The sequence below is a fragment of the Pelophylax lessonae genome, assembly GCF_965119305.1.
Source record: "Pelophylax lessonae genome assembly, chromosome: 6".
NCBI lineage: Eukaryota > Metazoa > Chordata > Amphibia > Anura > Ranidae > Pelophylax > Pelophylax lessonae.
This window is the reverse complement of record NC_138773.1, coordinates 178,043,523-178,058,964: the sequence shown is the minus strand read 5'-3', so window position 1 is coordinate 178,058,964 and position 15,442 is coordinate 178,043,523. Positions and strand designations below refer to the sequence as shown.

At 43.2% G+C, this 15,442-nt stretch overlaps 1 protein-coding gene across 1 annotated transcript in view; it reads left to right on the top strand.

Moving 5' to 3' along the window:
- The window catches only part of PGAP1 (post-GPI attachment to proteins inositol deacylase 1), a 278,399-nt gene that overhangs the window by 225,494 nt on the left and 37,463 nt on the right, over positions 1-15,442 (top strand). Inside the window, exon 23 of the mRNA XM_082261304.1 lies at positions 11,032-11,136. Within this exon, the coding sequence (XP_082117430.1) occupies positions 11,032-11,136 (105 nt within the window). The remainder of the gene's footprint in view (positions 1-11,031; positions 11,137-15,442) is intronic.

Here is a 15,442-nt window from a genome sequence, read left to right as displayed (position 1 = left end):
GAAGTGGTGATGGTGGTCGGAGTCATAAACACTGCACATGCTGGGATATTTACAGTTATGTGCTGGGGGATAGTTGCACCACTAGCACATGTGACTTAGGCAGCCATAAAATATCATGTCCTTATTCATACATGTATGAACAAGGACATGACATATTATGACAAAACACAACTAGTTATTAAAAAACATATTGCAACAATTTACACACGCTAATGCACATACCTTTTCTACGTATTTTGTAGACTGCTGGCGTGTACTGCTGGCAGGGTTACTGCTGGCAGGTACTGCTGGCGGGTAATGCTGGTCATGCGGGTACTGCTGGAGGAAGCAGCAGCTGCAGTAGAGAGCAGAGCCGCTGCTTCCTGTATGGATTTCATATCACTCTGCCTGTGACAGAGCCAGAACTATACAGGAAGCAGCGGCTCTGTCACTGACTGCAGACATCCTAAGTCTCCCGCAGCAGCCGGGAGATCGCACGGCACTTGCAGCCTAGTGCGTGCCCATCCATTGCAGCCTAAACAGTGCCCATCCAATGCAGCTTCACCAGTGCAAGCCCATCCAATGCAGCCTGATCAGTACCTATCCAAATGCAGCCTCACCAATGCAAGCCCATCCAATGCAGCCTCACCAGTGCGTGCCCATCCAATGCAGTCTGCAGTGAAGAGAGAGGAGAGCCGCTGGATTACACAGAGCGGGGAACTCCCGCTTACCCGGCGACCACTGTCATATGAAGTCCTGCCTCCTGGACCGGCTCCTATGATAGATGTCACCAATGTGTTGTCTATCATTGGAGCCGATCCAGGAGGCGGGGCTTCATATGACAGCGACCGCCAGGTAAGCAGGAGATCCCCGTTCTGTTTGTAATCCGGCCACGCTCGTCCTCCCCTCCCCTATCCTCCAAGGCAGCCTCCACCTACCCTACAGTTAGTTGGAAGCTGCTGTGGCCTGCCCCCGACTCGACTTCCTTCCTCCCCAGCAAAAAAAATAAAAAATTGTCAGGGGGCAGTGGGCCGCATTGCCTGTGGTTCTGGGCCGCAGGTTGGACATGCCTGCGATAAACGAAAGTAAAAACTGGATTTTTGTCTTACCGTAAATTCCTTTTTTTACACGGTATTTACGCAGAGATTTTCCAAACGCAACTTTTTGGGAACATTTTTTTTTTTTAATTTAATGCACAAATACACTATATATTGCTCAATTGTTTGGTAAGATATAAAAGATAATCCATTGCTGATCATATAGATACCAAACATATGACATGCTTTAAAATTGTGCATGCCCGTGCAGCGGCGACAAACTACGTACATTTTTAAAAGCCTTTACAGGTTACCACTTTAGATTTACAGAGGAGGTCTACTGCATAAATTACTGCCCTCGATCTGGCATGCGTGGCCATACCTCTCATGCATGGTGCAATTACTGCTTACATATAACACGAGTCTGATGCTTGGGTTTGCCTTTGCGCGCAAACACGGGGGGGGGGGACTGGGGTGCTTGATTTTTTTTTTATTATTTAATTTATTTTGCTGTTTTATTTATTTTGACTCCTTCCCTTTATTTTTATTTTTTTTTTAGTTTTGTTTTTTTTAGTTTTTTTAATTGTTATCACAGAAAATGTAAATATCTCCTATTATAGCAATAAGTATGACAGGTACTTTATTTTTTTTTAAATTGGGGTCTATTAGTCTCTAGATCTCTCCTCTGCCCTTAAAGCAAGTGTGATAACATGCTTTCCCAATTTCCCAATGACACTGTTTATATCTGGCAAAACCGAAGTCATGAAATTATTGTAGCTTCCGTTATCTTAGGCCATAGAGATGATTGGAACCGTTCTGGTCTCCAAACAGCTCTATGGTTAGCTTATGGAACCACCAGCTGCAGTCTCGGGTTACCCGGTGGGACAGGAAAACCCCTGAGAAAACTGCAAAACTGGGGTGTAAAAAAAAAACGATACCAAGATGATGCCTAAACCTGCAGGCATCGTCCAGGTATGACCCCTACAGTCCAGCAACGTACCTGTACGTTGCCAGTCCTTGTTAGGCATATATTGTAAGGTTTTTTTTTTTTTTTTTTATGCAGCCTGTAGGCTGAATGAAAAAAAAGAAGCTAACCGATTCCTCCATCCACATACAGAAATCTCTATCAGAAAGTGTGTGGTATGCCCACCATTGGACCTCTCAGCATCCACCCACTTCTAATGATGGGCATACATGCAATGTTTGTTTTTTTCGTTCAGCCCATGGGCTGAACAAAAGAAAAAGAACATGACAGATTCCTCCATTCACATTGATCGATGTGGATGAAGAAATGTCTGCCAAGAAAAGTGTTAAAAAATATATGGGGAAGCATAGGGGAGATCTGCCCTCTGTGTCTACCCAATCCCCTATGCTTCGCCATATATGCTCTTTTTTTTAGCTGCAGTGGTGAAATCACCTTCTTACGTATATGCTGAGAGCAAACGCTGTTGCTGTCAGGATCAACAAATTAGTGCTGCAACTGATAGACGTACCTGCCAAGCAAACGATGGTCAACAATAAAACAAAGTAACAATAAAACATTACGATATGATATACAGTACAGCAAAACAGTAGAATAACGGTATCTGAAAAGCAAACTGTGGTTAACAATGAAAAACAGTAACAATAAAACATTCCAGTATAGCAGCATATTATAAATTACAAAAAGAACAGAAAATTAACTTCATGAAACCTCAACTATTTTGGGCTTTTTATTTTTTTGTAACTTTTTTTACACTTTTTTTGTAACTGCAAAAAGAACTCTGGGCAGTCGGGGGGCTGCACATTGCTTTTTTTTCCCCTCGTAAATCCAGAAACAATATGTACAGTTGTGCTCATAAGTTTACATACCCTGGCAGAATTTATGATTTGTTGGCCATTTTCAGAGAATATGAATGATAACACAAAAACGTTTCTTTCACTCATGGTTAGTGTTTGACTGAAGCCATTTATTATCAGTCAACTGTGTTTACGCTTTTTAAATCCTAATGACAACAGAAACTACCCAAATGACCCTGATCAAAAGTTTACATACCCTGGGGATTTTGGCCTGATAACATGCGCACAAGTTGACACAAAGGGGTTTGAATTGCTTTTAAAGGTAACCTTACTTACCTGTGATATGTTTGCTTGTAATTAGTGTGTGTGTGTATAAAAGGTCAATGAGTTTCTGGACTCCCGACAGATCCTTGCAGCTTTCATCCAGTGCTGCGCTGACGTTTCTGGATTCTGAGTCATGGGGAAAGCAAAAGAATTGTGAAAGGATCTGCGGGAAAAGGTAGTTGAACTGTATAAAATAGGAAAAAGATATAAAAAGATATCAAAGGAATTGAGAATGCCAATCAGCAGTGTTCAAACTCTAATCAAGAAGTGGAAAATGAGGGGTTCTGCTGAAACCAAACCACGGTCAGGTAGACCAACTAAAGTTTTAGCCACAACTGCCAGGAAAATTGTTTGGGATGATTGCTTGGCATTTTTCAGAGAATATGAATGATAACACAAAAACTTTTTTCCCTCATGGTAAGTGTTTGGCTGAAGCCATTTATTATCAATCGACTGTGTTTACTTTAAAGAGGTTGTAAACTCGTTTCAATTATTTATTTATTTTTTACAACCTGAAAGACAAACCCATAATGAGCTAGTATGCATCGCATACTAGCTCATTATGAAATACTTACCTTACAACGAGCCCCCGCCGTGCCGCTCACTCACCTGTATGACGGGCGACATGTTCAGTCGCCCGTCTTCCGGGATCGCGGCATCCGGCCATCTGATTGGCCGGAGCCGCGGTGACGTCACTCCCGTGCACGCGCGCGGGAGCCGACGGTCACGACACGGGACTCTGAAGGAACGGCACCAGCGGCCGTTCCTTCAGAGCGCATGCGCCAGTGACGTCACTGGCTGCATGTAAGGTAAATATCTCCTAAACGGTGCATGTTTAGGAGATATTTACAGTACCTATAGGTAAGCCTTAATATAGGCTTACCTATAGGTAAAAGTTACAGAGGAGGGTTTACTTCCTCTTTAATATCATTGAGCCACTCTGGGGAGATCTCAAATGTGCAGTTCATGCCAAGCAGCCCAAGAATTTACAGGAACTGGAGGCTTTTTGCCAGGAAGAATGGACCGCTTTACCATCTGAGAAGATAAAGAGCCCCATCCACAAATACCACAAAAGACTTCAAGCCATCATTGATGGTAAAGGGGGGAACACACGGTAATAGGAACTGGGGTATGTCAACTTTTGATCAGCGTCATTAGGGTGGTTTCTGTTGTCATTATGATTTAAAATGAGTAAACACAGTTGATTGATAATAAATGGCTTCAGCCAAACACTAACTATGAGTGAAAGAACAGTTTTTGTGTTATCATTCATATTCTCTGAAAAATGGCCAAGAAATCATAAGTTCTGCCAGAGTATGTAAACTTATGAGTACAACTGTATATCCTGTTGCCATGTCACAGAGCTTATACATCTTGACTGCATATCTGGCACGCTTGCTGGTGAGAAACTGTTTGAAAACAAGACAGCCATAAAATTTAGTCAGGGACTCATCAACGCAGACAGCTTGTTGGGACGTATACAAGGCTGCAAATTTTTGGTTGAAGTAATTTAAAAGGAGCCGAATTTTGTGGAGGCGGTCATATCCAAGGTCACCCCGAGGACGACATTCATCATCATTTGAATGCATGAAATGCAAGATTTGCTTGTATCTAGTCCTGGCAATAGCCGCAGAGAATATGGGCATATGATGAATTGGGTCAGTGGACCACTATAACCGCAACTCACTCTTTTTAGTAATACTCATGATGAGGGATAGGCCCAGAAAGGTTTTAAATTTGTAAACAGTTATTTGTTTCCATGCAAATTCTCTGGCAAGGGTCAAATTTGGATTTGCAGCGATAAATTTATTGGCATATAAATTGCTTTGGTCCACAATAGATCTGAAATGTGGCAAAAGGTTGAAAAGTTCAAGGGGGCCGAATACTTTCGCAAGGCACTGTAAATATAACATAGTGGCTTAACAACCACTTTAAAATTAGAAATGTTTTTAGGCCTAAGTTCACATGGACGGCAGTAAAACAGGAGGTTACAGTTAGTAGTTGAGGTTGAATAAAGATAATAGTCCATCCAGTTCAACCTGTGTAGGTGTGTGTGTGGACGTATTCATTTCCCATACCCCTGAATGTTTAGATCCTTGAGATGTACGTCCAAGAGTCTTTTAAAAGTAGCCATACTCCCCGCAGTTACTACCATTTGTGGCAGGGAATTCCACAGTCTTGTAGCATTTACAGTAAAGAACCCCCTGCGTAGCCTGAGGTTAAATCTCTTCTCCTCTAAACGCATTGTATGACCTCGTGTCCTCATGCATTCCTTTGCGACTGAATCGTTTTTTTTCTATGCTCAGATCACCATTGAGGTATTTGTAGATCGCTATTATGTCCCCTCTCAGGCGTCTCTTCTCCAGGGAGAATAAATCAAGCGCTTCTAAACGCTCTTCGTAATTAACCACTTGCCTACTGGGCACTTATACCCCCTTCCTATCCAGGCCAATTTTCAGCTTTCAGCGCTCTCACGCTTTGATTAAAAATTGCGCGGTCATGCTACACTGTACCCATATGAAATTTTTATCATTTTTTTCACACCAAGAGCGCTTTTTTTGGTGGTATTTAATCACCTCTGGCTTTTTTATTTCTAACAAAAAAAAGACAGAAAATTTTGAAAAAAAAAAAAGTTTTTCTTATTTTCTGTGAGTAAATTTTGAAAATAAATAACGTTTTCTCCTTCACTGATGTGCGCTGATGAGGCGGCACTGATAGGCTGCACTGATGGGCACTGATGAGGTGGCACTTATGGGCACTGATGAGGTGGCACTTATGGGCACTGATGAGGTGGCACTGATGAGGAGGTACTAATATGCCGCACTGATTGGCACTGATAGGCGGCACTGATGCGCACTGATAGGCGGCACTGATGAGCACTGAGAGGTGGCACTGCTGGGCACAGAGGTGGCACTGCTGGGCACTGAGAGGTGGCACTGACGGGCTGCAGTGATGGGCACTGAGAGGCGGCACTGATGGGCACTGAGAGGCGGCACTGATGGCAACAGAGGCGGCACTGATGGGCACTGAGAGGCGGCACTGATGGGCACTGAGAGGCGGCACTGATGGACACTGATGGGTGGCACTGATGAATACTGACGGGTGGCACTGATCAGCACTGATGGGCAGCACCATCAGTGCCCACACTTAGTGCCCATAGTGCTGCTAGTCAGTGCCTAGATGAGCAGGCACTCATGGGCACTGACTAGCAGCACTATGGGCACTGACTGTGGGCACTGATGGCGGGCACTGTGGGCAGTTGTGGCATTTTTTCCCCTCTTCTGTAATCAGGGCACTGGTGATCAGTGCCCTGATTACATTCCTGTGTGTTCCCTTACCGCTGTTCGGGCTCTCCTCTTCCTCACACTGCAGTCTCCGTGTGAGGAAAAGAGCTGGCGATGAGAGATGATCTCATATGTTTACATATGAGATCATCTCTCATTGCATGGCCCGATCACGTGGTAAATGGCCGCTGTGATTGGCCATTTACCACGATCTGTGATTGGCTGTGTCCAAGGGACACGGCCAACACAGACTTTCCCCGATGCGCGCTCGTGGGAGCGCGCGGGGAGCCTGTTTCTGGGAGGCTGTTTAAAGACGGCCTCCCGGAAATTCGAGTCCGCGCTGTAGCCGCACTTCGGCTATAGCGCGGACAGGAAGTAGTTTAGGTCCTCTAATCCCCTCATACGTTTTGTTGCCCTTCTCTGTACTCTCTCAAGCTCCAGTACATCCCTTCTGAGGACTGGCGACCAGAACTGGACAAAATACTCCAGATGTGGTCAGACCAGAGTTTTATAAAGTGGTAGGATTATAGTTTTATCTCTGGAATACATCCCCTTCCTTATGCATGCCAATATTCTGCCGGCTTTAGCAGCTTGACATTGCATGCTATTGCCAAATCTATCTTCCACTAAGACCCCCAGATCTTTCTTCATTTTTGATACCCCACATTTTTGATACCCCACAATCCACATTTTTACTGCACCCCCAACAGCAACCTACAGGGTGACAGGCGCTCAGATCTGTAAACATTGCTGCAGCTACAATGCTTTGTGAGTGGAAATTTCAGCTCTCTTTCGAGCAGCAACTAGGCCACAACCTTATGCCCAACACCTGGTAGGTGGTTGCAATGTGGTATTTCAATGTTAAGTTCCCCGTGGGATATAAAAAAAAAAATCCAGGAGGTGGCAGTATCACCATCTCCTGGATGAAAGAGTGATCCACCGCGAATTATAGACCGATCTCATTGCTCAATGTAGACATTAAAATATTCTGAAACATTTTAGCTAACAGACTATTACCACTTCTCACCACAATTGTTTCCAAAGACCAAGTAGGTTTCATACCAGGAAGGGAGGCTAGAGACAACACCATAAAAGCCATAAATCTCCATATTTCCTCGACAAACCAAAAAGGCTTCTTCTTGTCTTTGGATGCGGAGAAGGCATTCGACAGAGTGGCATGGGACTACATGAAAGCAGTTCTACAAACTATGGGCATTGGCCCATATATGCTCGGACTTATAGTGTCACTGTACGCAACCCCATCCACTAGGGTGCGAGTCAACAACGCTCTGTCGGATGCCTTCCCCATCCGCAATGGGACTAGACAAGGCTGCCCTCTATCCCCCGCCCTGGTACCATTACTATGCAGCCTTAGACTTAACCAATACATACAAGGAATTCAAATTCAAAACTTGCTGCTTTTGCAGACAATATGTTGTTATTGTTAACTAGCCCACTCACAATGCTACCAAACCTATTAGCTGAATTTAATCTCTTCCACAGACTCTCCAACCTCAAAATCAATTTTTCCAAATCGTTGGCTCTTAAAATATCACTCTCACAACACCAGGTAATCCAATGTAAGGAAAATTTCCCTTTTCAATGGAAAACTGACTCACTCACGTATCTAGGCATTCAACTCCCAACCAAACTATCAGAAATATATATTATACTACAAATTACACAACAACCCTACACAAACTGATATCCGATCTCAGAAATTGGGACAAACCCATTTTCTCCTGATTTTTGAAGAGCGGCGATCCTGAAAATTAACATCCTACCAAGACTGCTCTATATCATGCAGACAGTACCGATTCAGCTCCCGCCAGCCTTTTTGAAAACATACAAAACCACTTGCACCAAATTTCTTTGGAGTAATCGCACACCGAAAAAAAGCTACAAACAACTTACATTACCAAAACACCTAGGAGGGATTGGCCTACAAAATCTACTAAATTACTATAAAGCCATTCACCTTACCAGAATAGTTGACTGAAACGTACATTACCCATACAAAGATTGGATGTCATTGGAAGCATCCTATACAAATCTTCCCCTGCAGTCATTACCATGGATCCTGGAATGAGATATTCCAGAAGCAATACACTCCCACCAACTAATTGGACCTACCATATGCTGCTTTCATAAGGTCTGCGCACACACTTCTATCTCAACCATCCAAAGCCCACTCACCCCAATAAGAATGAATCCAGATATCCACCATGGATCTCTTCCCAGTGTGGTGGTAGAGCCTGCTTCCCATGTGAATGAACCCTAAATGTCATGTTTCTATGGAGTTAGATGGACCTCAGGTGGTGGCTTGCTATTAAACTTTATATGTTGAAGACCAACTGAACTCCAAATGAAAAGGTTTGCGATGTTTTAGGAAACATTTTAAAAAGTTAATTGCATCTAAGTAGTATCCTGCAAATTACCATTTGTCTAGAATTCCACCTGGAAAATAGTGCACTTCCTGGTATGTAAGGATGCTTATGCGCTGCTGTGTCAAAGTCTAATAGCTATATATCTGCAGTGTGAGATCTATGGGACTGCTGTCTCTGACCTCTAGTCTCAAGAGATTTGGAGTGAAACCTGATGTCACTGCTGTGCTACTCACTGTTCTCCTTGCTGGAGGCTCTGTTATGAGGAAGTAAGGCCCTGCCTCTACAAGATGGCTACCGCCATACAAGGACACAGAGCAGAACAAAGTTTGCAACTGTAAGTCCGTAATGGGGGAATTATCTGCTGCAGGAAGATCACAGACAATACTCGTGACTAGTCCTTAGCCTTCTGTCTTACCAGTTTGATCAGATGCTTGTTCAAACTGGTAATGGCTACGAGACCGAAACTGGAAGTGATAAAATCCTTGTCGCTTCATGCCATACAGTGGGAGGAACGACATCCGCCCCTCTCACTGTGTCTCAGGAACTGGATGCTACTGTTTGCATCCTAAAGGTGGTAAAGGCAGGGATGCCACTGCCTGTAAAAGTAATCCATTGGCTTCTTAGCCACTAGGATTACTTTTACTGTGTTCAGAATCACTGAGGCAAAAAAAAAAAATGATATCTTGTTCATTGCTGTAGTAATGACCAAGATATCACCCTTCCAATCCAGTGACATATTGGTATGTAGGGGATTGGTTTGGGGGGCAGTAAAAATGCAGCTCTGCTGCACATGTTAACTGCTCCCCCAACTGAATTGTAAAGTAGCATCTCACTGTGTCCTATGATCATCACACAGGCAGCACAATAAGCAGGGGCTCTATCATGGCTCAGTGTCACATGGCTGTTGGATGCTAACTTTGTTATGGCTGTGCTGTGTTACAATCTGTAAAACTCAGTACATCTAAACAGCCATGAGTTGACAAAGTCAGCACCCAACAGCCGTGTGACACAGAGACAGGATAGAGCCCCTGCTTTTTGTGCTGCTAATGATAACCTGCTGTGCTGTGGTATAATAGGACACAGTGAGGATTCTATCCTCTAATTCTCCACTCACTGTGTCCATTGCTGCAGCACTCTCCTTCTGCTGTTCGCTGACAGCCGCTCAACTGCTTCATATCTCCTCAGGACAGAACCCGGGAGCCGAACGGAGAACAGTAGTATCACTCCGCCGGCCGGGACTATTTGAATAGTGGGGCGGCATGATGTACTTACGCCCGAAAATAAAGAAATAGTCCCTCCACTGCGCTCACCTCCTGGGCCCCTTTGTAGACCTGATGGGGCCCAGGAAAATTATATAACACCACCCCATAGGCAAGTAGAAGTGGGAGAGTTTAGAAAGCTATTTTTTTTAAATATGCAGTAACGAACTTTAATGTGGCCGGGGCCGGGCCCCCACTGTGTAGCTGATGGCCGGGCCCGGTACAACAGGGCCGGTTGTACTGCCCTATCAGCGGCCCTGCATGTGCTAGTGGTGCAACTATCCCCCAGCACATAACTGTAAATATCCCAGCATGTGCAGTGTTTCTGACTCCGACCACCATCACCACTTCAAATCACTGAAGTGGTCATGGTGGTTCGAGTGTTCCTTTAATACCCCCCAGAAGTAAATCTCCGTATACTGAGTGCATTTCATTTTATCATCCTCTAGTTGTGTTAAATTAGTGCTGAGGGACGGGGCGCGGTGGCGCGGGAAGGGCACGGCAGCGTTTTATTACTTATATACCTTAACTATAGTATATATTTTATATGCGGCCCGAGAAAATTTCTCTACACTCAATGTGGCCCAGAGAAGCCAAAAGGTTGGACACCCATGATATAGATTATATAATTTTAATATAAATATTATTTTAAATATACTATATAGACATTAGCTATATTTACAAGGATTTGACCGTGTTGTAGTTAAGGGAAGCACAAATCTTGCCAAAACGTGTTTTGCAGTAACTGACCTTTAGTATTCCTTTTGCTGCTTTCCAGCTTTCAAGGCCCCTGCTGTCCTGTATACGCTCACCCTGGCCATTGTGTGAATAGTTCAGATATTTTCTGCATTGAGATGTGTTTTTTTATTTGGGAAGGGTATATCTTTATAGCCGATATGTTCAAACTTGTTAATATCCACTAGTAATTATATTCTATATGTATCAATAATGTCATTTATGTTTTTGTTTTGTTAATGCGTAGGTTTAACATCAAGTTGGACCCCGATCCTATCCGATTACTGGCTATCCCCCTTGCCTTTGCAGTGATAATTCTTATGAACTCCACTGTAGTGTCAATGAAATCCAGGTGTGTATATTTAAATATTACAAGGTTTAAATGTAATTGATCAGTTATGTCATTTTTAACTCTTAGTACTGTATCTGTCCTGTTTTCAAAAAGAAAAACTCTTTCAATATGACTTTTAGTGATGGTTACATAACTAATGAAGTAGCTAACTAAACTTGGGCTTCTCTAAAATTTAGGGAGGTTGATTTTGAAGATCAGAAGTAGTAAAAACTCTACCACATTAACCCTATACTTTTAAAAAGGCTACTTGATTTGTTTTTCACGGCACATTAGTTACACCCCTATTGCACTGATTTTATTTAGACCTAGAATGGATGTTTTCTGTGTGCTTGGAAATCTGAGTGAAAGTTGGAATGTGTATGGCAGGCACTTTAACCATTTCAGCCCCGGAAGATTTTACCCCCTTCCTGACAGGCCCTATTTTGCGATTCGGCACTGCGTTACTTTAACGGACAATTGCGCGGTCGTGTGATGCTGTACCCAAATAAAATTGATGTTCTTTTTTTTCCACAAATAGAGCTTTCTTTTGGTGGTATTTGATCACCTGTGCGATTTTTTTTATTTTTTACGCTATAAACAAAAAAAGAGCGACAATTTTAAAAAAAAACAAAACAATATTTTTCACATTCTGCTATATGACATTCTCAAAAAAAAAAAATGTAAAAATCAAAATTTTTTAACATTTTAGGCCAATTTGTTTTCTGCTACATATTTTTGGTAAATAAAAATTGCAATAAGCGTATTTTGATTGGTCTGCGACATTGCGGCGGACAGATCGGACCCCTGACTGACATGTTTGACACTTTTGGGGGGACCAGTGACATTACTACAGTAATCAGTGCTAAAACAATATGCACTGTTACTGTAATAATGACATTGGCAGGGGAGGGGTTAACATTATGGGTGATCAAGGGCTTAAATGTAAGCCTAGGGGAGTGATTCTAACTGTGGGGGGGCGTGGCTTCTTAAATGACCATAGAGACATGTCATCCTATATAGAAGGATCACATGGGCTCTTTGATCATTGCAGGGAAAAGGACGGTCGGCTGTGTTTACAACAGCCGACAGTGCTTCTCTCTCAGCGGGGAATGATCGCGGGTGTCAGGCGGCAATCTGAGCCGCCTCCCCGTTGCATCGGCTTCCCTGCTGGGAAGGGGGGGCGGGAGCGCTCTACCAGCGGCGCATGCTCGCTCCCTAGACTCCTGAGAACGAGTGCCGTACATGTACTGCGATTTGCCTGGGAGCGGCTGCCTGCTGCAGTACATCTGCGGTGGGCAGTCGTAAAGTGGCTAATGTTTGTAATCATCATCTCAAACATCAAAGTAATCTTAAACCTAAAAACAAAAATGTAGTATCTTGCAGCTTACTAGTCCTTAGATGTGATGGCTTTTTTTGCCTATGTTTTTACTTGGTGATCCAGCCAGTAACACACTTCCTGCCTTAGGATATCTGCATTCTGGATGAATTTGTAAAGCAGACACCATTGAAAAGCATCATTTTCAGTCTGGGGAGAGGATAGTAATAGACTAGCAGATTTAGATGGACTTGACTAACAAATTGAAGCTGAATTACAGCTAACATTTTCTAAGTTGTTGTAGCAAACATTTTTTTCCCTTTTGAGATAAAGCTTTTACATAAATGAATAAAAGCTGCCCGTTGCAAGCACCCCTGTTGGTGTTAAAAGGTTTGTCTCAACCCTCCAGTCAAACTGCCGCCTTGTCTGGACAGCTTAGTCTGTTAAATTACGTTGAAAAATAACACTTCCTGCTTAGATCACTAGGTGAGAATAAAGGAAAAAAGCCTAAAAAAAGAAAATGAATGCAGCCACCACATCTAAGAATTAATAAGCTGCAATTTAAATACCTTTTTGTTTTGGGGTTTAATACTGCTTTAAATAGTAACTCTGCTTTCAGGGGACAAAGAATAGCAAATATTGTACACAAGTCATATTGTAATTAAATGTTGATAAAAATTATATTTCTCTTTCAATCTGAAGAACTGCAATTTTTCTGCAAAATGTAAAGCAATATGACAACCTGGAGGCATTTTGTACACCATTTGTGTACAGAACACCCCCTGAAAGGTAATTTCCTGCTTGTGTGATTGGCTTACTGATTTCCATAAAGTGAGACACTCCTAAAAGGTTAAACAATTCTATAAGAATGCAGACCCAACATTTTCCTTATTAGAACACTGCAAGTGCATTAGCTGATAATGAAAAAGTCACTCCCATTTAGATTTACACCGACAACAAACCGCTTTTTCTTAAGAACAGCAATATCCTGGAAATTCGAGCAGTTTGTCTGGCTTTATGGTACTGGACTACCAGACTATGGGATTGCCCCGTCAGGGTCCAATGCGACAATGCCACGGCTGAGGCCTAAAACAACCATCAGGGGAGCACCAAGAGTCAGTCAGCCCAGAACGAGGTTGGTTACATCCTATCCTGGGGAATGGTCCTTACATCCCAAGATCTTTGCTTTGATTTGTCAACGCTGGGGAGGTTCCGGACGTAGATCTGTTGGTGTCCAGGTTCAACAACAAGTTGGACTAATTTGTATCCAGGACCAGGGATCTGCTCGCAATTGGACTGGATATGCCTTGGTGACTCCCTGGGAGCAGTTCTTCCTGATCTATACCTTTCCCCCTGGTCCAGCTACTGCCACATCTTCTGCGCTGGATTTAGGAAGAAGGGAAACCAGTAATCCTGGTGGCTCCAGCTTGACCAAGGAGGATTTGGTACATGCAAATCCTAAGGTTGTCGGTGGGAAGGCCATGGGTCCTCCCACTGCATCTGGACCTGCTCTCAAGGTCCAATACTGCACCCTACTTTACAATCGCTAAATTTGACGGTTTAGCTATTGAATCCAGGATTTTGAGGGAGCGGGGTATATCTGGTCCTGCAGTCTTTACTGTGATAAACCAGTCTCTAAGAACATTTATTATAGAGTCTGGAAGTCTTGCATATCCTGGTGTGGGGCCAGGAAGTGGCATCCCCGTAAATATATAATTGGGAGAATTCTAGCTTTCTTGCAAGTAGTGATAGATAAGGAGCTAGCCAGAAGCACGATTAAAGGTCACATTTCAGCCTCATCAGTCTTCTTTCAAAGACTGATTGCTTCGCATTCCCTGGTTCGAGCCTTTATACAAGGGGTGCTGCGTATGCTTCCGCCAGTTAGGCCACCGTAGTGTCCTTGGGATTTTAATTTTGTCCTGGCAGTCCTACAGAAACAACCCTTTGAGCCCATTTAACATATTCCTATGGTTCTTCTAACAAGAAAGTTAGTATTTTTGGTTGCAGTAACTTCAGCTAGAAGGGTGTCAGAATTAGCAGCTCTTTCTTGTAAGGAGCCATTTTTGATCTTGCACCAAGATAGGGTAATTTTACGTCCACACCCAGGGTTTTTGCCCAAGGTGGTGTCCGCTTTTTTCATTTGAATTAAGACATTAAACTGCCTTCCTTCTTTCCAGATCCTCAAACAGCAGAGGAAAAGTTGTTACATTCTCTCGATGTAGTGCGTGCATTTAAGGTCTATTTGAAGATGTCAGCTCAGATTCGGAAGACTGATTTTTTGTTTGTGCTGCCAGAAGGGCCCAAGAAAGGGCAGGCAGCATCTAGATCTACTATTTCTCAGTAGATTCGCCAGGTTATTCAGGCGTATGGTTTAAAGGGAAAGTTTCCAACTTTTCGGGTAAAGGCGTACACTACCAGAAGAGTGGGTACTTCATGGGCAGTTCGCCATCAAGCTTCTATGGCTCAGATTTGTAGGGCCGCTACTTGGTCTTCAGTACATACATTCATTAGATTTTATCAGGTGAATGTTAGGGTCTGAGAGGATTCTGCATTTGGCTGCAGTGTGCTGCTGGCAGCTATGTAAATCTTTTCAGTCTGATGGTGGTTTTCATATTCAGTGTCCCCCCTCCCCTCAAGTGCATTGCTTTGGGATGTCCCAGATAGTAATTAATATGGCTGCTCTGTGTCCCATGATGTATGATAAAGAAAATTGGATTCCTCTTTCGTTCACTGATTGACACAGCTTCAAGTCTTCAGACCATTGGTCTCTCTTCAGGAGTAGGACTAGGCGGAAACCTTTTTGGTTACGCCCCTGGGGCAATCCCAGAGGGTTACCATCGCTTCCTGCTGTAGGGCTCCATTTTTTCCCCGCCTAGTCAGGAGAAAGGACCTGGCTCTCTGCTGAGATCTGCGGTCCTGACATTTTTTTTTTTCTTTTTAAATGGAATATTTTACTTTTTCTTTATTATTTTTGTTTCTGTGTGAACTACAATCAACTGTTCCTGTGTGAAC